The sequence below is a fragment of the Saccostrea cucullata genome, unplaced genomic scaffold, assembly GCF_032062105.1.
Source record: "Saccostrea cucullata isolate Sc308-1 unplaced genomic scaffold, CSIRO_AGI_Scuc_v1 ctg1156, whole genome shotgun sequence".
Taxonomy (NCBI): Eukaryota; Metazoa; Mollusca; class Bivalvia; order Ostreida; family Ostreidae; genus Saccostrea; species Saccostrea cuccullata.
The window spans coordinates 272597-295374 of record NW_026926967.1 but is presented as its reverse complement, the minus strand read 5'-3'; the positions used below and the strand labels follow the sequence as shown (position 1 = coordinate 295374).

The 22778-nt window shown below is 32.9% G+C and overlaps 1 protein-coding gene across 3 annotated transcripts; it reads right to left on the bottom strand.

Moving 5' to 3' along the window:
• Positions 1-6872: 6872 nt before the first annotated feature.
• On the bottom strand, positions 6873-22128 carry LOC134273085 (collagen alpha-1(VIII) chain-like). Of its 3 annotated transcripts, none has more exons than XM_062755260.1 (3): positions 22079-22128; positions 9561-9851; positions 6873-7322 (listed from the first exon to the last, which is right to left on the bottom strand). In XM_062755260.1, exons 2-3 carry the CDS (start codon positions 9826-9828, stop codon positions 6928-6930), a joined length of 663 nt encoding a protein of 220 aa, XP_062611244.1. In that variant the 5' UTR covers positions 9829-9851; positions 22079-22128; the 3' UTR covers positions 6873-6927. The 3 variants fall into 3 exon arrangements, with proteins under 3 accessions (XP_062611244.1, XP_062611245.1, XP_062611246.1); XM_062755261.1 differs by lacking the exon at positions 22079-22128 and adding an exon at positions 13800-13825; XM_062755262.1 differs by lacking the exon at positions 22079-22128 and adding an exon at positions 11559-11573.
• Positions 22129-22778: the final 650 nt, after the last annotated feature.

Genomic DNA, 22778 nt, shown 5'->3' with positions numbered 1-22778 from the left:
CGTAATTTTGGGTTTCAACCTTACATGTTATATAATGTTGGTAATGCATAATTAAATGAAAAACTTTATTGTTAAATTTTGATCATTTTGTAAGCATGTATATTGCATAAATGACATAAATTTTGATATCTATTTATTGGTGTAATTAAGGTTTTGACGCATACCCTTTTTAATGAACCTCCGTACTTAGCATAACTCAGATGCTTAATCTTAAGAGGATAATCCGCAACCTGTATTTTAAAACAAAATTCCCTGATAAGTACGGATATTCCCTAAAAACATTCTCAGTATAGGTTCAAGTTAGAAAAATCATGCCCTCCTTTGTTATAGATTGGAACTTTTTAAAATATATATTTATATTTCAATTCTGTTTCTGCCTTTTCCCTAGCAAAAGTGTTCTGGTGAGCGATATCCTCCATGAACGTATTGTTTTGTTTTCTTTTTCAAATTATAACCATGTTGTGCTTAAAATTTTTCCACAGATAGTTAGAGTTTACTGCCCATTGCCTTAAAATTTACCCCCCCCCCCCCCCAAAAAAAAAAATGAAAATTAAGAATGAGAAATACAATGTATATTTATCATAAATCTAGTTGTGTATCAGCTTTGTTATATGTGTTTTAATTTGGACTTGCATAAACACTTTAAAGAAGCATGGGCAGTATCATTCTGAGGGGGAGTTAACTCTGCACCGCATATTCTGTTTCTAAGGGGCTGTATTGCCCTGAAATTTCAAACCTGATTTCCTTTTAATTTTTGCAATTAATTAAGAGAATAATTTTTAGAAAAAAGTTTAAAAAAGAACTCCATTTTATACACAAAAATTACATCTGAATATGTAAACTTATATTGTTATGATAAAATATTGAGAACATTTATTTTAAAGTAAGTCAATGTCACTAAATTGCTTGTGACGCAAGAGAGGTAACTCTTCTTTCAACTCGGTAATCTTTGAGGTAGAATGTTCGACTTAAACTGGGTAAACTGAAAATAAAGCTTTCTAGAGTATAGGTATGGGACCTTGAAATCTTACGATTAATATTAAATGTGTTAATAAAACATTTTAAAATACGTCATAATGAAAAAATAATTTATTGTCATCATAAATCATCCCCATTTATTATTCAGTAATACACAATTAAGTATCGAAGAACTGGCATTACGTATAAAAATCAAGAGGTAGGAAATGCTTTATATGTACTACTCTTGCAGGAGAAAGTTAGGTACAGGTACTCTTGATGAAAATGAAATCAGCGTGTTTTACTTTATTCTTTTTATGTAAATAATTTCTCAGGCTACAAAGGAACATGTTTTTATTAGTATATCATAATAGTGGATCAATTAAATATTCCAGATCTATTGCTAGTTAATTAGTCAGATTAAAATCCGTGTCTGGTTTTCCAATTTAAAAATGTCAAGGTATCATGAACGTCATTATTGTATCTTTAAACCTATCTCGTATTTGATAGACGGTTTTCAGGGGCACTAATGCAAAATATATTTTGTGTGTTGTGTGAATTTGTTTTGATTTCTTATATTCCTTAGTTCTCCTGCAAAACGACAGAGCTTGTTTTTTTTTTTAAAAAAGCAGGCTAAAAAAAATAACATCATTTAGAAATGAAATATGTCATTTGTCATTTTATTTTACTTTAATAAAAGATGTAAAAACACAGTTTACAAAATGGGGGGGGGGGCAGAAAAAGGGGACTCAAATAGAGTATTACACAGCTTAGGCATAGAGCTGCGCACAAAAAATGTGTTTGATGCATTGAACAATGTCCAAAATTTGGGGGGGGGGGGGGCGTAACGAGCAGTTATGCATTTTGCATGTTTACTTCAAAATGAGGAAATTACCAGTATAGACAGTAACACTGTTTGATAAGACTCACAATGATAAAAAAAAGTAAAGAAGAGTCTTGATTATAGATGATCTCAGCGATTTTAGGGAGTGTGATAGGTCATTGAATTATTAATATTATCAGAATACAGGAAGACTGAAAGAAGAGAAGTTGGAAGGAAATCTTATTTTTGTTTTAATTGGAAAACGTTTAGTATGACGGCGAGTATCCATAACATGACGTTATTTAGATGCGGCGACTACTAAATTCGCACATTATACATGTAATTCTTTATTTAAAAAAAAAGTATTATTTATTTTGAATTAAAATTTTCAAGTCTGAATTGAAATAAATATAGCTTCCATCATTTATAATTATGTTGTTGTTCGTCGACAAGTAGCAATTTTATTGAAGTTGTGTGGATCAACCCTCGCAGTATGTTAGAGTTATTGTTCTTACATGTAGTACGCGTGCAAGTAAGCTATAATGGCGTGGAAGATACTGTCGATCCTGTTATATTATTGCATATGTGAAAGCTGTTACATTAATAAATGTCTGCTTTATTTTATCTGTTTAAAACAAATTGCGGAAATAAAATCGCGGAAAAGCAGGTTCAATAAACGAGGGGGGGGGGGGGGTGGGGTGGTAATGGTTGAAATCAACCCTTTATATTTTAGAAATTAAAAAAAAAGGGAAGGGGGTGGGGGTGGGGGTAAAAAGAGAAAGAGAGGGGGTAGACGTTATAATCTAAGCATGTAAATGCATTCTGAGATTTTTTTTTTTTTTATCTTTTTCGACATTCATTGTAACTGAGTCGCCCGAAGAACACATATAGTTTACACATTTATCTGTTTTTTAATTCAAATAACATAAAACATCTACCAGTATTTATAAATGTCTATAATAGTTTATAATAAATGTAGCTGTTAGAAGAAAAAAAAATCAATACTGTATAGTTTATATATCGATCCATTTCAACAAGACCAAAGAAATAATGTAAAATTTAAATTGATATATTTGTTTGTTGTTTTTTTTTCTAAGATCGATACACGGAATAAACCATTCTCATGAGTTTACCAATTTGTTAAAGATACTTCAGTCGCAGACTGAAGTATCTTTAACAAATTGGTAAACCCATGAGAATGGTTTATTCCGTGTATCGATCTTAGAAAAAAAACAGTGTGCAACCCCTCCCTTTCACAATTTATGCGTACATTGTATATTTGATATTTTAACAGATTCCATGGAATCTGTTAAATTATCAAATATACAATGTACGCTTAAATTGTTAAAGGGAGGGGTTGCCGACCAAAAAATTAAATATTCTCAAATGTTGTTATACTTCAACAGCTTAACAACTAGTAGTTAAAAATGGAAAACAATATAATTATTAAACAATCAATACTCAACCATTTACTTTCATATGCGTTTTATCTCCTTGGTACTGACCCCGTGGGGATCCGGGTTAGAATAGGTCCTCAGTACCCCCTTGCTTGTCGTAAAAGGCGACTAAATGGGGCGGTCCTTCGGATGAGACCGTATAAACCGAGGCCCCGTGTCACAGCAGGTGTGGCACGATAAAGATCCCTCCCTGCTCAATGGCCCTGAGTGCCGAGCATAGGCCTAAATTTGCAGCCCTTCACCGGCAATGGTGACGTCTCCATATCAGTGAAATATTCTGGAGAGGGACGTTAAACAGTATACAATCAATCAATCAATCCTTGGTACTGGCGTCTGACATGTTCACATTCACACCGACATATGCTTTGACACACGCAATCGGATTGGTCGAAAAAACTGTAAGCAAATCTATGGTTGATCAAGAGGGAAAACCCGAATAAACCCCCCAGAACGTCATATTAGGTGAACTCACTCTGAGGTACATCTAATGAAAAGGCGTCTAGACCAATCAGAGAGCACCAAATTCCTGATCATTTTATAAAAATACAAGTAGTAACATGATAGTGTATATTCAGATCAGAGCGGGAGTAATATTATTATTAGTGAGCATTAGCTCACAGACTTCTTCATGATTCCTTTCATAAAACCAACTCGGCATGCTCCATGTCGGTGATGTATACTGCTTTTGCTGGAGAAGCTAAGGTACAAGTGCCCTTTGATGTAAATGGAATCAGATTGTTTTTCTGTATTACCATTTTTGTGTAAAAAGTTTCTCAAATTGACATTACATTAAAGTGTCTAGTTTTTTTTATTGAAAGTCGTCATGGTACCATGTACATGTATATCATTAATGTATCTTTAAACTTCAAATTTCGGTCCAACAGCTTCTTCAATGTATTAAGTATTAAGTAAAATATATTATGCATTTTCCCTCCATATTGAGATAAACATACACACTCATATTTGTTTCTACTTTCTCAAATCTTTCAATATAATTTACTACTGAATTTTTAGCTCACCTGAGCCTAAGGCTCAAGTGAGCTTTTTTGATCAAAATTTGTCCGTTGTCTGTCGATGTTGTCGTTGTCGTCGTTGTTGTTGTAAACTTTTCACATTTTCATCTTCTTCTCAAGAACCACTGGGCCAATTTTTACCAAACTTGCTACAAAGTATTCTTGAGTAAAGGGGATTCAAGTTTGTTCAAATGAAGGGCCTCGCCCTTTTCCAAGGTGAAATAATTATGAATTTGAGAAAAATTCAAGGCATTTAAAAAAAATCTTCGTCTCAAGAACCACTGGGCCAGGAAAGATGAAACTCCGGTGGAATCGTTATTAGGAGTTTAGATTCGATTTTGTACAAATCATGGCCCCCGGGGGAAAGGTGAAGCCAAATAGGCGAGAAAGGATTTACATAGGACTATATAGGAAAAATCTTTAAAAATCTTCTTTCCAAGAACCATCCTCAGGTAGTGTAGATTCAAGTTTGTAAATTCAAATCATGACCCCCGGGGTAGGGTGGGGCCATAATGGCTTATAAAAGTTTTACATCGGAATGTATAGGAAAAATCTTTTAAAATCTTCTTATCAAGAATCACTGGAGCAGGAAAGGTGAAACTCATGTTGAATCATCTTCAGGTAGTGTAGATACGAATTTGTTCAAATCATGACTCCCGGGGTAGGGTGGGGCCAAAATGGCCGATCAAAGTTTAACATAGGAATATATAAGAAAAATCTTAAAAATCTTTTTCTTAAGAACCACTGGGCTAGAAAAGATGAAATTCCTGTGGAATCATCCTCAGGTAGTGTAGATTCAGGATTTGTTCAAATCATGACCCCCGGGGGTAGGGTGGGGCCAAAATGGACAATAAACGTTTCACATAGGAATATATAGAGAAACCTTTTAAAATCTTCTTTTCAAGTACTTCAAAGCCATGCTTAGTGATATTTATATGGAATCATCCTCAGGAAGTGTAGATTCTAGTTTGTTCAAAGCATGACTCCCTTTTGGGTTAAAATTCAAGCTCCCCCCCAACCTCAGTAAACTTTCAGTTTTGATCTGATATGTGCTTTTTCCTAGCCAATTGCTCAGGTGGGCGATGTAGCCCCTGGGCCTCCTATTTATTTAATTGCATGAAGAAAAACATATTGTTCTTGGAACATGAAACATATGGAGATAACGAATAGCATTCAACATCAAAAGTTCATAAAACAATACAATATAGAAGCAGAGCAATCATGGACCTCCAAAATATCAGCGTTGGGTTCAGGTGGCACGGAGGAGTGAGCATCCCCTGCCGAACAGTCACATCCGGAATGACTAAAGATACAAGAAACCCTATACATGTGTAAGATTTATAAGTACTGAAAACAGGACTTGTATGACGTGTACGAAGCAGGGCTTTCAAAAAGATTTGAACCAGGTGGTACTTTATCAAAAATAGGAGGTACCATGTGGCGAACGCCGAAGGCGTGAGCCTGCTAGGGGTTTCCGGGGGCATGCCCCCCCCGGAAAAATTTTGAAATTTAGAAGCCACCAGACAGCATTTCCTGGTTTCTAGACACAAAGACGTATGCTGCTATCGGTGTTATTTTTATGCCATGTTTCAAAGTTTATTTTGGTCAATACACATTGAAGTTTAGGACTGGATGGGTGGAATTACATAGAAAAATTAGTTATTTGAGCAGAGTAACAATAAGATTTAGATAAAACTTCTAAGTTCTATGCTATATTTGTTTATACTGTCTGTCGAAGTAGCTTCTTCAGTCCTTCATTTTATAATAAACTATTTGCTTTTATTATTTGAATATATTTGGTTCTTTTTGATTAAAAACTGTTCAAACCTTGTTGTCGCTGTATATTACACAAAAAGAAAGATATCTTGGTGTCTTCTTTTCAATTAAATAAAATGTGTAGAAAATCCTAATACTGTTGCTACTTTTACCTGTAAAAATGATAATAAGTATAGAAAATTCAGAGCACTTGTAATGCAATTGCTTTCTATCAGAGAATTTCAATAATAATACAGGATGTTTTTTCTAAAAATAACGAAACATGGACTGCCTTCTTACCCCGTGCTTCCATGTTTCGTATTGACGATTGAAAAGTAAGTTGAAGGTCATCACGATTACAATAAAGCATTGTTGTTAGGCTATAATGAAACAGATGGAGATAACGAACAATATATAAGATCAAAAGTATATAAAACAATACAAAATAAGAGCAGCGCAAACACGGACCTCAAAACATCAGAGGTGGGATCATGTGCCATGGAGGAGTGAGTATCCCTGCCGACAAGTCACACCCGCTGTGTGCTCCTTGTTATCATCGAGAAATTGAAGGAAAAATCTGTCGTAAAAATTATTGGACTAACAATTAGTAAGAAAAAATCAGTCAGCATCTTACTCACTGAGAAATTGTAATTACTGACCATGTCATTGTATCAAGCATAGAACTTAGGAAATGATGACTTTAAACAAGACTGCTGATATTCTGGTTTTATCATTTTGTTTATCAATAATTAAAAAGCAGCTCCAACATTTTTTCAACTTTCTAAGTTTCTTTGTTAAGCAAATTGGAAAAAAAGGAAAAACTGCTACATATGCATGTCTTTCAAATATTAAAATTAAAGCAGAACTCTTTGAAAATATTTAATTTTTTTTTACGATGCGGTCACATTTGAAATAAATCAATTCAAAATATCTTCCATCCACTGAAAGATGATCTAACGTTGCTAAAGCTCTCTATTCTACCCTTATACCATTCTGTACTGACAAACACGACATCGCCTTGCTTTATTGCAGCAACTGTTACCCCCGTGATTGAATTGCGCGAAATTCCAGCCTTGCATTGCATTTGACCATATGGTCTTGAATTAACAACCAAGTCTGTGTATATATAGCCATTAGGTTCGCAGTATATAGTCCAAGAGAAAACGTAAACCCCGTTGTCTGGTGACGTGAAGATTCCAGTTTGTTTATTGTAATGTCCACCAATGTTAGTGACAACTTTATAAAATATAATTGCTTGCCCTGCAACAGGATTTTCCATGCTCTGTCCCATATATGCATTAAAGGCCACACCACCACCTGAAATAACAAATAAAAAATTATTGAAGCAAAACATAATATTTACATTTTCAAATAAGTTTCCTTAAGATTCTTTACAATTAGGAGCATTGTTCATTTTCTCATGAACTACCATGGATGCGCATGAATATCTCCATGGTCACGTCACAATACCGCACTTGACGTAAAACTATAGTGCAAATTGTTTTGCTTTAAAAATGACAGTTGAATTGCGTAAATTTGTGGCTACTCATCAGGATTCGGTTGCACGAACGAGAGTTAAATTTAATTAGCCGTTAACTTTGCGTTAACGCGACATTAAAATTAACAGCGAGTTAAATCGGTTGCCCGAAATTTAACTACCAGTTAAACCTTAGTTAATTTTGTGAATTAACAAACAGATTTAACTTTTAAAAATTACATAGGTACATTAAATCTTTAATTAAACAATAAAATCAAAATTGTGGAATTGTTATCATTTCAAAACTTGTTTGCCGTGAAGGACGAAGTTTTATAGAGATAATATAAATGTATGACATGAGCAAAACACACATTTGATCCTGATTTCAATTTAGGCACGATTGCATTATTAGGGCTGTGTCAATATATTGATACGTATATGTACATGTAAGTTGATAGAAACGTTTTTTCCTTGAACCCCAGACACAAAAAATGAAGAAGGGAGAGGGTGTTCCATTCCTTTTTTTTAGAGAGTTATTTATTTATTTTATTATTATTTTTAGTTTCAAATTCAACGCCTCGTGTTAGAATTAAATACAGAAAAAACTACACATACAAGTATTTGTTGTAACTGTATTGTTTATATTGCGTGCAAATTGATATTCTAATGTTAAATTCATGCTAGAAGAAACTACTTTTAATAATATATTAAGCAATCTCTGATAAAAGGATGGCATATATCAAGTCAAATTTCCTTAGCAAATTCACATTTACAAATTGACGCCATTTTACTTATGACGTCAATAATCTTTCACCATAGGCAAGGGAAGTGCACGCTTCGAACAATTTTAACAGAGAGTTATAAACTATAAGACATCAATTAAATCTGAGTTAACTAATTTTAACTTTAATTGATTTTCGAACAACAAAAATTTAACTGATAGTTATGTAACTTATCTTTAAAAAAAGTTTTGGCATTAACGTGAAGTTAATTTAACTATCGTTCGTGCAGCCAGATCCAGAAAAATAATGTTAATATAAGAATTGAAATTAATTTTTGAAGATTCATGAGGTATATGAACTATAACGCTTCACGCCAGCATATTTATCATTAAGCGCTACAACGCGCGTCATGAAATATGCCGACGCGTGAAGCGTCGTAGTTCATAACCTCATGAATCTTCAAAAATTAAATTCATTTCTTAAATGTAGACTCCGTCCGTCTGTCTAGCTGTCCGTCCGTCCATCCGTCTGTCCCCGTCTATCTGTCAGTCTGTCCCACTTGATTTTCCGCACTTTTTTGCTAAAGGCTTGCAGATTTTGAGCTGAATTTTTGTATGTGAGTGTATCTTGATGAGTTACAGATCAAGTTTGAATTTTGCATCGCTTCATTAATTTTTGACAGAATTATGGCATTTTGAATGTTTCACATTCGTATTAAGATCGGGTTCGTGTTGCGCTAACTTCCGATGGTCGACATAGATATGAAGCGAGAAAAAGGCGTTGGAAAAATGAGTTGAATTTCCGTCTTAATGTGGATTATTTTATTAGGCTTAAGACATTCACAACCTAAAAATCATGCAGTTTTACCTTGGACAAAACCTTTGCATATTATAAAATGACATCCTGAAAAAAAGGGGGAACCTGGTAGGGGACATATATTGATTATGCAATACTCTCAGAATGCTTGTTCATTAAAACATCACCCAAGTTGTTATTTTCAAAATTTTTGACAAAAGTTTGTATCATCTGTCCTTAAGGGTGTACACACGGTAAGGCTAGAACAAAAGTCCCATGACTTATGAAACAAGCTTACTGTGTGTACCGGCCCTAATTCATCAAGATACACACACATATAAAACCACTCATTATCTGCGGAGTTTAGGCAAACATATGGAAAGCTGTTACAAATTAAAATGGGCATAATTCGTTTACAAATCATTGGAGCGTAATGTAATCAGCATACACCTGATACCCTCACAGTGTCTGTAAGCATAGAGGAGAATATAGTCGGAAGACTGCTGCAACTAACGTAAATAGTGTAATTTTCCCCTCATTTTTTACAATGTTGAAACTAACCTGATGTAGCTCTCTGCTGAATTCCGTTTGTTTCCGTTTCGTTACACTTCACAGGAATTTTAAAACAGTCGGTCTTCTCTTCAACTAATCTAAGAATAGCTAGCTCCTGATCCTTGATAATACTTTCATGCATTTTCATTCTTTCTTCTAACTCATTTACTTGGAGCAGTAATTTTGAGATTAAAGGCATTACTTTTTCATCCACTCCATTAGAAGGTATCAAAACCAATGATGTAACAAACAAAATAAAAAAGGTAAGGTAGTCCATGATTCTCAAAATTCAAGTACGTTCTGAAAAAGAAAGACTAGACACAATTAAGATAATAAATCTGTTTTTGATCTGAAATACTTATCGAGCACATTAATAATATTCAAATCTGTTGGAAAAACATAGACAAGTTAGAATATCTGGCTAGAACTCTTAAATAATTTGATTTTATAAACTAAAGTGTTCAGATAATAACTTTCAGGTACTCTCTCTAAGAGTTAGACTGTTCAATGTTGCTCAATCAGTAGAGCCCTTGGTCTGTGATCGGGAGGTCGTGAGTTCGAATCTTGGCCGCGACTGACCAGCGTCGATAAAAGGGTAGCAAACTATTCCTTAGCCATGCAATCGGCACCTGAAGTGAAAGTTGTGGGCATTTCGAATGAGACCTAAAACATCGAAGCCCCGTGTTACGACAGACTTTGGCACCATTGATTAAGATAAATGGTCCTGAGTGCCGAGAAAAGGTCAAAATTTGAATCCTGCCACCACAATATGGTGACAACTATATATGAGTGCAAAATTCTCGAATTTGACGTAAAGCAACATAACATCAATCATTCAGTCTAACTTTAAATAATTTTTAAATGAAAAGTCCTAGTAAACAAGAGACACACAATGCAAATTCTGAACTTCTGCTTCATTATGGCGTAGATTATATATCATTTGTCTTTTATTAATTTGGGTTCACTGTACAATCATAATTCCTGGGAAGAGAACGTACTTTGGAATATCTTTTTATTAGGGAAAAGTCAAAATTCGCCTTGTCACTTAAGCATATTTTTGGATCTCCCTTTCTGGACATATACATGTAGCCCATTAGAGATACTAGCTAGTATTCTATTCCGTTTTGGGGATAGGCCCAATCCTGTTTAAAGAAAGCATACCGGTAATGACTTCTATTTTCTAGAATCTAACCATACAGATCCAGATATCTTCAGACACATACACATTTTTCCACAACAATATCAAAAATATTATGTAAAGTTTATTGACGATCAGTTATAAAACTTCAATTTTAGCTATATAAATAGCGATATGGTTTATGAGAGTTTGAGTCAATTTACAATGTACTTGTAGGCTTAGTAAAAAGCTTTCGATCAATATTATCTTTATCATTTATTCCAAACTCTATGATTGGCTAAAACTTGATCACATGATGAAGCATATAACAGCATATAGACTTGAATTACTACTTATAGAATTTGAAATAATATCAACTAGATGTTTCTTAAAATGGGGATAATTTTCTGTAAAACAATAAATAGAATTGATTTCACATGACAACATTAGCTAATACATGAATTATTTTTTCTGAAAATAAAAAATTATAAACTTCATCTTGAATTAATATTTTTCAATGTTCTGTGATTTATGAGACCTTAAAGTCAACGAGATTTTTTAAAGTTGGCAAACTCACGACCAAAAGTTATTTATTACTTTTAAAACTTACATCAAATTAATTTTATTATCTGAAAGCTAAATTTTCAAAAAAGAAAAAAAAAAAAAAGAAATCCGATCTTGACGATTACCCCGTAATGAGTATAAATTTCGCAAGGCAATGGAGATTTGTAATTTGTCAAATTTTATAGCACAATCTGAAAGATTTTTGAAGATATTTTGGCACAAGTGTTATACAGACAGAATATACAGTATGAACTTTTGGCCTTGACCTCTGAAATTTTTAACTAAAAATCGAAAGGGTTCTTTCCATTTTACAGGACTATAGTTACCCTATGGATTCGAGCCTGTGGCGGAAGAAAAAACTTATTAATCCCTTAAAGTGAAGCACTTAATCTATGCTCTGCACGTGTACCACACGTGCGACGACAAGGATATGAAAAAAATAGAGCAGATGTTACTCAAACCTTTCTATTCAGTATGAAAACTGATACCAATTAAAACATGTGTAACCGGATATGTAAAATTTCTATTTTTTAAAGTTAATTTCATTTTTCATTTTTTCCCCACAGATACATGTATGATGTCCAAATTAGACCAAATACGTAAGAATGTCGAAAAGAAAATATCCGGGAGGGAACAACTGTTAATGCATAAAAAAAACATCTGATCCATTCCAATACAAGTTCGGTGTACTTGTGACACGTCATTTGATTGGGTAGACGCTTTACAGTGTAGTTTATATCGCATATTATCAGTGGTGTAGCGCCCTTTACGCAAAAACGCAAATGAATACACAGATTTTTCACACACAAAAATTAACAAGAAATAATGATAAAAAAGAAAGAAAAACATGTCAGAAGTCCAATACAAGACTCAATTAAAATAGGTTATATTAAAAAAAACATCGATTTGTTTACCTCTACGTACTAGATATATTAAAATACCGGTAATATATTAAGCTTCTATCTTTGATACAGAGTACATATCGTTTTAAAAAAAATCATTTTAGAATTTCAAGGGCGAATTGTAAAGTTGAGAATACCTTTTGGTGTGTGGATAAAGCGGTATATAGAATTCAGATAAATTCGTATAATTCATATATGATTAAAAAAAATCCTAACTTGTAAAATAAATTTTATAGCAAGTACTATTTAGAACATTGACTTTTCTGCCTAACTAAATTTTGTAGCAACTACTATGCAGAACATTGAATTTTCTGCCTATAAAGGTTTTCCTGCCTTTGATAATAAATTCTCTTTCGTCAGAAAATTTCAAAACGGTTTTGCGTTCTGATTGTTACTTTCACACTGCATTAGGAAAAAAAAAATGTGAAAATATCAATTATATCCTCCTCACAAATTCGAGGTTTGTGATTTCGGAAAACATACTTATTGCAAGATTTCCACTGTTGAAAATGTTTTGTCTTATTTCAGGATAACACGAAATGCTTAAAAAAAAAAAAAAAAAAAAAAAAAGAAGAATTTTGGAGTTGTAAGTGTATCGTCAAAACTCGGCAATTTTTTGTTAATATTTGGTAAAACTATGATTGTAAAAATTAAACTTTTTAAGGTAATTTTCTGATGTATAAAACCCTAAAAATCCATGAGCTTCCGGGGGCTTCGCCCCCTGGGCCCCCACCAGGGCCCTGCCCTGGACCCGCTGGGGGCCTCAAGGCGGCCCCCAGACCCCTTGCCTTTTTTAATACAGTAGATATTTTGCTAGCTACGCCACTGATTATAAGATGTCAACGTCACGTCTCAATGAATTACATCAACATCATATTATTCCGCTTAACGTTATTTCAAAAATATGCTCAAATCGAAACCAGTTTTGGAGGAAAGTTGCCTTATTGTCTCCACTGGAATCAAAGAATAAGGAATGAAGCTTATTTTAACAATATACGATATAACATAACATGGTACAGTTTAAGGTTTTTTTCGTATAATATAAAATTAGCTTCGTTACCTAAAAGGGCCTGAACACAGTTTCAATTGACTTTTTAAAAACAATTTTAATGATTACAATTCCTACCTAAGGCACCATCTATTGATTAGCAAAAATTCGAGATTCATTTGTTGGTTAACTTACAAGATTCATAACATAAAATAAAGTCCTTCATAATGTAAACAAGACTCGTGCCTTGTTTTTGTTTACATATAGAAAATATAATATTTATAATAAGATAATATTCACAAATCAATAGTTATTATCGAATCGTATATAAAATAAACTTTTATTTGAAATTATGTACATGTACTTTAAACGAACATCTATTAGTTTATTAACCATTGTATACAAAAACATGACACTAGCCTTTTTTACATAACAAAGGTTTGGAGCTCTGAATCTGTTTTGTATCTGGACAACTGGCGTTCAAATTTTTCATGATCATTAGAAAGGCCCTAGTTAAATATTTGTAAAATGGAAAAATAAATTTTTAGATTTTAGCCGAAACTGTGTTCATGCCCCTTTAAATGGAACTTTTGCTGAAAATTTTCCAGTTTCTTTTAAGGGCATCTATTATTTATCTTAATAGTATTAAAATGAAAATGAAACATTAAATAACTTACAGAACCGTAAAGCAGATAGCTTTTTCCGATCCTCTGTAAAATATATATGAAATAACCTTCTATTATATACACGTAATGATGTCATTATTGATTATTCGGCAGAATAGAAAAAAGTCACAATTAATTGATCCATTTGTATCAAATCAAAATATTTGTCGTGAAGCAGCCAACCCCCTCCCCCCGAAAATTAATGTCTTAGTACAGGAAAGGAAATAGCTAGGGTTTTTATTCATTTTTAGAAATGGATTTCTCTCAAAGCTATCTTCTGATAGTGACAGATTGAAAAATTTTTCTTGTATATTTTCATTATTTTGATATCATTTCGCGCAACAAAGTTACACGGGTTATAGTAAAGGTACTTCTTTTTTGAAAAGTAAGTTAATGTGCAAGATTTTTCAGTTACGTTTATTCATACGCTATTTCACAAAAATGAACTTACCACTTTTAAGGTCAAAGAATGAGTTCACTTAAGTGCGTCGTTTGGATCCTTTTCGGCTACACATTTTAGGGTTAACATTACAATATATCGCTCAATTAATCCATGATTAATGTGCAAGCATATGCATTTGATTCTATTTTTAGAATTTTTTGTCATACATATTTCTATAATTACAGAAAATGTAATTGAAAAGAACATAAGAAAGCCTTAACTTCCGGAAATCTGAACGGTACCACTTTCGAATCTAAGGTATCCGCAGATAGGCGGAGACATTTAAACCGCATGGTTGTGGAATGTAAACATTAGCACATATGATTTCTTCGCACTACGAATTTAAATGGAGAAGAGAGAGATCGTGTTGATTTTATGGTGCACAATTATGAAATGATTCTAATGTTAATAAGGGATGTCTCGCTCTGCAGACCATATAATACAGAGGCGACAGAAGCCTATACATGTACTTACTAATGACACTGTCGATACCAGAATTCTTTCGAAACACCCCTAATGAAAAGCATAAAGTTAAATAAGAGACATATTATTCTTCAAACCCTATTAAAATTTTTGCGCAAAAATCTCCCATAGTTTGAAGTATGATAGATACTGTCACAGTAGAAACGTAAACACAATGAAATTTTCAATGAAAGCGTTTAGCGTGTCGAACGGCAGAATGTCACGTGAGTAAGGTGATTATAATATGAATCGTTGATGCTCGGTGACCGGTAAATTTAGTAGGTATCTCGACCCTAGTTTGGGGACATTTTTTTTAAAGAGCAAGGTATGATTTCAATACAAATCTTGCCCTGTGATTTTCTTAAAAATGAAACTTAAATAAAACATGAAAATTCAGGTTTTCTGAATCATTGAAATTCCATACAGAAAAATCCTACAAATTATTTTTCACACATGCATTTATAAATGCTAATTGTCACGTCATAAACATGGGCATTTTCCCGTATTTTCTTAAAAAGTGACAGAAGACACCCATTTTCAGTAGAATTTTCTTTCAAATAAGTATGTCCACAGGCATCGCCCACAAAGATTTTCAGATATGTGAATTTTCATTGAATTTTGTACAACATATCCAAAAAGTAAACTGGGCGACGGCTGTGGACACTATTTTCTGAAGGAAAATTACCCTTGAAATGAGTCATTTTCAGGCTTTTTCTGTTTAAAGTAGAGAAATGCATCAAATTAATGACGTCATATTTCCAGAATGGTACTCCTTTATTTCATAATCTTTTCTGATATATCACAGTCATAAACTTGACTAATTTTTAAGCCAATTTCAAAACTTTTTGAAAGCATTAAATTTTTAGGGCACGATAAAGCTAAAACCATACCATCTTCTTAGATATGAGCGGCAATTTGGCCAACATTGTCCTTTGGATATGTATAAGTTTTTAAGTTAAAATACACATTCTGTGCAAATGAGAAAAATAGCCAAGTTGCGGCTCGATGTAAACAAAGTCGTTGAAAACTGGTATGCATATGAATAACAATAGAAATGAGACAAAACTGTTCAACCCCAGATTCAAAATCTAGTGTCGCTCAGCATCGTTTAATACTTTCATGTAATATAATATACCAAAACATGCTCTTAAGATATTGTTTAATTGTATTTATGTGCAGCATAAAGTAATTTATACCATCTCTGTTAGTGTATTGTTGTAAGAGAATTTTCCCGGAATTTTCAATGCCGCAATGAATTCTTGCTACTATATTATATTTGTAACTTGATCTTGTTTATCCAGATCATGCTTTCTGAAGGAAATAATTTTTGAATTCTTGTCTGGTGTGAGTATCTGAATTGATTTACATCTTTCTCATCGTTGACTGGGCTTATAAGGTTGTCCGCTACCCACTATTTATAAACTCTTGTTTACAAAATACTGTAAGTACATTAGCTGATCAAAACATTGCATTTGAACATTGTGATTGCGATCGTGAACCATTGTGGCTACGCCGTGGATTGAGGTTTGTGACTTTTCAGCTCCTGCTGTGATGATAATACAATGCCTTTAACGGGACTGTATGGTGATTTTATTCTGTGCGTGGATAAACCTTGATTCCGTAACTTTACCACGGCCGAAAGATCGAGTGACGCCTCAGTACAGATACCTGTAACGTAAGTTACGTAACGCACTTTGCAGTTTATAAGCCGTGCAGTATCAATTAATTATTTTTTAAATATAAGGGACGAGAGTAGCTTTATTGAGTTTGTTTTTATATGGTTGGAGTTTAATGTTACCAGGATCCTGCACCCCTATATGGTGGGGGTTTAACTTTTGCTGGAACATGTACTCCTATAGTCCTATATGGTCGGAGTTTAATTTTCAGAGGCCCGTGTACTCCTATATGGTTGGAGTTTAATTTTATGAAAGCCCTGTTCTCCTATATGGTTGGAGTTTAATCTTAAGAGGCCCCTGTACTCCTATTTGGTCGGAACAAATTGTTGAATTTGGTTTTAACTTTCATTTAAAAATATTAATGAAAGAGCTACATTTAACTCTGCCAACATCCCGTGGTCTGGATTTAATTTTATCGGGGTCCAGTACTCCTGTTTTATGACTATGATCAGTGTTGAATTTTACGTATCCTATTCCTGTACTCATATATGGTTGGAGTTTAATATTACCAGGATCCTGCACCCCTATATGGTTGGGGTTTAACTTTTGCTTGATCATGTACTTCTATATGGTTGGAGTTTAATTTTAAGAGGGCCCTGTTCTCCTATATGGTTGGAGTTTAATCTTAAGAGGCCCCTGTACTCCTATATGATCGGATTTTAATTTTAAGAGGGCCTTGTACTCCTATATGGTGGAAATTTAATATTAACAGGATCCTATACCCCTTCATGGTCGGGGTTAATTTTTGTATGATCCTCTACTCCTATATGGTTGGAGTTTAATATTTACAGGATTCTGTATCCCTATATATGGTTGGGGTTTAATATTAACAGGATCGTATTCCCCTTTATGGTTGGGGTTTAATATTAACAAGATCATTTACCCCTATATGGTTGTATGGGGTTTCATATTAACAGGATGATCCTGTACCCGGATATACTTGGGATTTAATATTAACAAGATCATTTACCCCTATAAGCTCTATGGTCGGGGTTTCTATTACAGGATCATTATCCCTGTAAGGTTTGGTTTTAATATTAACAGGATCCTGTACCCCTATATGGTTGGGGTTTAATATTAACAAGATCATTTACCCCTATATATTTGGGGTGTAGCAGGATCCGGTACTCCTCTATGAGTACCTGTTTTCCTATATTTTTGGAGTCTAATTTTAGGAAGATCATGCACCCATATATGGTTTGGGTTTAATGTTAACAGGATACCACCTGTTAAGGCAAGAGTTTAATTTTGGCAGGTTCCTGTACTTTGATATGGTCACAGATTATTTTTATCAAGATTTCACTTCTATATGATTTTTAATTTTAGCAGGATCTTGACACCCAAACATAGTTGAGATTATGCTTCATTTTTGTTAATTATGGTCTGCGGAATTATAAATGATGCAGTATTTTTTATCAATTGTAATGTCTATGCAAGATGTTGAGTGCATACTAATTAATGGTTAAAAGAAGTCTCCTTGCTTGGTTGGAGTCTTTTAGCCTGATTACTGGTTTATTTTGGTGCCCTATATGGTCGGGGTTTATTTTCTATCTAGCATAATTGCTTTATTATTGTGCCCATATAAGTTTGCGCATTATTGTTAGCTGCATGGATGATTCTTGTGCAATAATTATTTTGTTATTGTGCCCCTATATGGTTTGGGCGTTTATCCAAACTACGAGTACTGGTTTAGGTTTGGGGCGTTTTATCCAAACTACGAGTACTGGTTTATTATGGCACTCAAATAGGCATAATTTCATCAAATTAATATTTTTGCCCTGACATTTAGATATGGTATGGCAAATTAGGTGCCTGTTATGTTGGTTATAAAAAAAAAGAAAAAAAAAAGGTTTGTACAGTATACATGTGTTTCTCTGTCCTAGGGTGTAAGTTACAACTTAATACAAGCTACTTATGCTCCTATATGTTGATGATAAGGATATTTCAACATTTTTGTGTTACACATCTCTTGTAGAACTTTAATTTAGCATTCCTGGTAATGTACACTTCAGAATAAGGATTTGATTTATAATGTCAAAATAAGGTTTAAAAATAACATTTTACTCAGATTGTGAATATCAATTCAAAGTCAAATACTTTCAGGTTATCTTTGATACGCTTTACCTCTCATAATAGTTCTAGATTATATTTAGTAATTCCTGATGGTTTTACACATCCACTCATATTTTGGTTCATAATTAATTATTTGTAACTAAAATTCATGTATTTCTAGGTTTTTAGAAAGTCAAGTGAATTAGTTCATTGTTTTACACATACTTAGTTGCAATAGTATAGTAACTACTTAATATTAAGTCACAGGTTATAGATGCAAATTACTTTTCAAATGAACATGAAACTGAAAGCATCAAGGAATCTTAAGGAATTTCTCACGCAAGATTGGAAATCTTTTACATGATTCCAAATTTGCGTTTCTTCAAAGTTCATTAATTTCTGTATGTACCAAAAAATAAATAAATAATAATAATAATTAAATTAATGAAGAAGAAAAATTAATGAAAATAATAATAATTAATAATTAGTAAAAAATGGCCTTAATCATCATTTATCTTTCCTCAAAGGGGAGGGGGATGTGAAATGATTTTCATCCCAATGTCAAAAATATTCATGTTATCATGTTTATATAACAAAAGCTGTTCCAATTTAAACTTTAAATAAATATTATTTATTTGCAAAATTCATAAGTGTATATTATGCTGTTTGAAATAATGCTGGGATATAAGTTGTCTTAGGCAAAATTTTGTTTTCATGTGTGATATTAGGAGGAAATGCCATATTAAATATTGAGGGAATATTACATCACCTGTAAAGAATTATTACACATTGTTTTTAGCTACTGAGATTATTCAACAGTTCCATACAATTAAGATTTAATAAAATTGTAGTTGTAAGTAATCTTCCAAAATAATTTTAATTATTCATTTCATTAAAGATATGCCAATAAGGATAAATACATAACCAGTATAGTGTAATAGTATTGATGATAAATATTTTCGTTTATTTCAAAATCATGTTGAATGACTGTACTTATATTAGGCATCACTCATAAGAGGATCATCAAACTTTCTGCATGTCAAAGATTTTCCTCATAAGGCCTAATTAAGTTACTAAAGTATTAACATACATCATGGGACAGACATTACATTTGTACAACCAATTCACATGTAGTGGCAATTCTGTAAAATCATAATCGAAGGATTAACGTGCCCTGTACAATTTAGATTTGAGGGTGTTCCACACCTATCAGGTGCACCTAATATTCATTTACTCACATTACCTCAGGTTATTTTGATGACTCAGTGGTTAGTAGAGCATTAAATGATATATTTTGCTTCATAGAATTTAATAAGCAACCTCTTGCAACCATGTCTACACTATTTCCTTATTTTTGTGAGTTTGAGGTATATCAGGAAAACCAAAACACACAAGGATAATCCTAAGGAGTATGAGCATATTAATAAACATATACAGCAATACCAAAACAAGTTATGATGGCATGGTCGGTTTGACATTATAATATATGATGACATTAGAAGACCAGCGTGTTTTCAAATATCAGCACAAGAATGCAAGACTATGAAGCAGTTTGTAATGCAAAAATGGAGACTGTCTGATGCAGAGGAATAGTATATCTTTTTGTTCAGTTATGGCTTGCATTTTAGAAAATGACTGTCTGCGATAACATTTTTGGTAATATGTAATCTTTGACTTTCCTAGGCAGCATATGTGGAAATATATTACTCCATTTGTAAAGTTCTACAGTGATTATCTGAGGCTGCTGTTACTCAGAATGACTGTCTGAGGCAGCATTTCTGGTGACTTATTATATTGTATATTATAGAATGGAACAATTTACAATTTTTTGTGATACACAAAGTAAGTGATCTTTTATTAAACCCTATTTCCTAGTATCGGTCAATCTACATGCACATCAGTATGACTGTCTGAGGCAGCATAGTCAATGGGTAACACAATTTACAACATTACAATTGTATGACATTGTTATAATACTTTCTGTAGATTTAAGTTCAACCTGCATCAGTTTGACTGTCTGAGGCAGCTAAGTTGATGACCTTGTTTTATATACTTTTCAGACTAGTTTGAAATTTATATGTGTATTTAAACCCATTGTATATGTTTATACTCTGTTTTGTTTGCAGTGTAAAATAACTGGCATTAGTAAGACTGTCTGGGGATGTGCTTTAAAGCCCATTGTATATATTACGATATTTTTAGTATAAACCGGTAATAATTGACATCAGTATGACTGTCTGAGGCAGCATAGTTTATTTAATATGCAGTTGAAAATTTTATATGAATTTTAATCTTTTTTATATATTACTATGTTTGTTTAAAACAATTGCCATCAGTATTACTGTCTGGGGCAGCATAGTTGATTTTATATACAGTTGAAAATTTGTATGTGTATTTAAATCTATGGTATATATTACTGTTTTGTTTTCAGTGTAAAACAATTGACATCAGTATGACTGTCTGAGGCGGCAGACTTGATTTTATATACAGTTGAAAATTTGTATGTGTATTTAAATCTATTGTATATATTACTATGTTTTCAGTGTAAAACAATTGACATCAGTATGACTGTCTGAGGCGGCATACTTGATTTTATATACAGTTGAAAATTTGTATGTGTATTTAAATCTATGGTATATGTTACTATGTTTGTTTTCAGTGTAAAACAGTTGACATCAGTATGACTGTCTGAGGCGGCAGACTTGATTTTATATACAGTTGAAAATGTGTATGTGTATTTAAATCTATGGTATATATTACTATGTTTGTTTTCAGTGTAAAACAATTGACATCAGTATGACTGTCTGAGGCGGCAGACTTGATTTTATATACAGTTGAAAATTTGTATGTGTATTTAAATCTATTGTATATATTACTATGTTTGTTTTCAGTGTAAAACAATTGACATCAGTATGACTGTCTGAGGCGGCAGACTTGATTTTATATACAGTTGAAAATGTGTATGTGTATTTAAATCTATGGTATATATTACTATGTTTGTTTTCAGTGTAAAACAATTGACATCAGTATGACTGTCTGAGGCGGCAGACTTGATTTTATATACAGTTGAAAATTTGTATGTGTATTTAAATCTATTGTATATATTACTATGTTTGTTTTCAGTGTAAAACAATTGACATCAGTATGACTAGCTGTCTGAGGCAGCAAAGTTGATTTTATATGCAGTTGAAAATTTGTATACGTATTTAAATCTGTTGTATATATTATATTGTTTGTTTTCAGTGTAAAACAATTGACATCAGTATGACTGTCTGAGGCGGCGTGTTTGTTCTCCCATCTTTTTTGCAAATTCCTCTAGTCATATTGGTATTTTTGACTTATGTATATTAATATCCTTATAAAGGATATATTCAAATATGGCCGTATGTAACTTTTGTACATATTTGGTTAATTTGTTTGGCATTACAATAAATGCTCATTTACAACAAACATTTTGTTTTGATATTTGCAAAAAACAGAGCAGAGTAGACTCATTCATGGAGAAAGAAAATTATTTTAGGAAGGTTGAAGACGATGGTATAATACCTATAAAACATAAATTTAATGAATTTTTGAATTTATTTTGCGCTAAACATCGGGATCCAACTCTCATAGCTTAAGTGCAGTCATTCTTTAAGGCCCACATAAAAATGACACACCTTGGCAGATGATCAAGTTTAAGTTTTGTTTTATTTCTTCATCCTGTCATTCAGATCATGGTGGAATGCTGGAATATAGAGAATAATACATACCCTTTTCCATACCACATCCTGTATCAGCCCGAGACACCAATATCAGCCAGAGGGCCGAAGGCCGAAGGTGTTGGTCGAGGGCTGATACAGGATGTGATGTGGTAAAGGGTATGTTTTATTATATTTATTACATACTTAGTAATAAAATACAGAACACATTAAGTTCTTCTTACATACATGTACATGGTCTATTGTCTCATACGATTTGGGTTTGTTTCTACTTCTATTTCAATGCACTCGATCCTAATTTGAAAATAATCTGTTACATGTATTTGTAAATCAAGATTAACCTTATTTTCAAAAAATTAAAATTAAAAGAATATGAACTCACCAAAAATTGTGCATGATCACAAGTACTGTTTTTGTGGTAAATTTACTAAGGGTGTGATATTGACCTCACAAATCCATATCAGCCCTACAGGGCTGATACGGCTATTGTGACGTCAGCCATATCACAAATGCAAAAAACCTGTATTTATTACTAAGTGTGTAATAAAAAATAATAAAGAGCGATGAGAAAAGAAAAAAGTAAATATCTTCTATTTTTATCTTGTTTAGCATAGCTAATCTAGAGTCAATACGTAGAACAAGAAATGAAACAGATTAA

Coding starts and splice junctions, on each gene's coding strand:
- LOC134273085 (XM_062755260.1), bottom strand. CDS start 9,828: ATGGACTACCTTACCTTTTTTATTTTGTTTGTTACATCATTGGTTTTG. Junction 7,323..9,560: donor TCAGCAGAGAGCTACATCAG/GTTAGTTTCAAC, acceptor TTGTTATTTCAG/GTGGTGGTGTGGCCTTTAAT.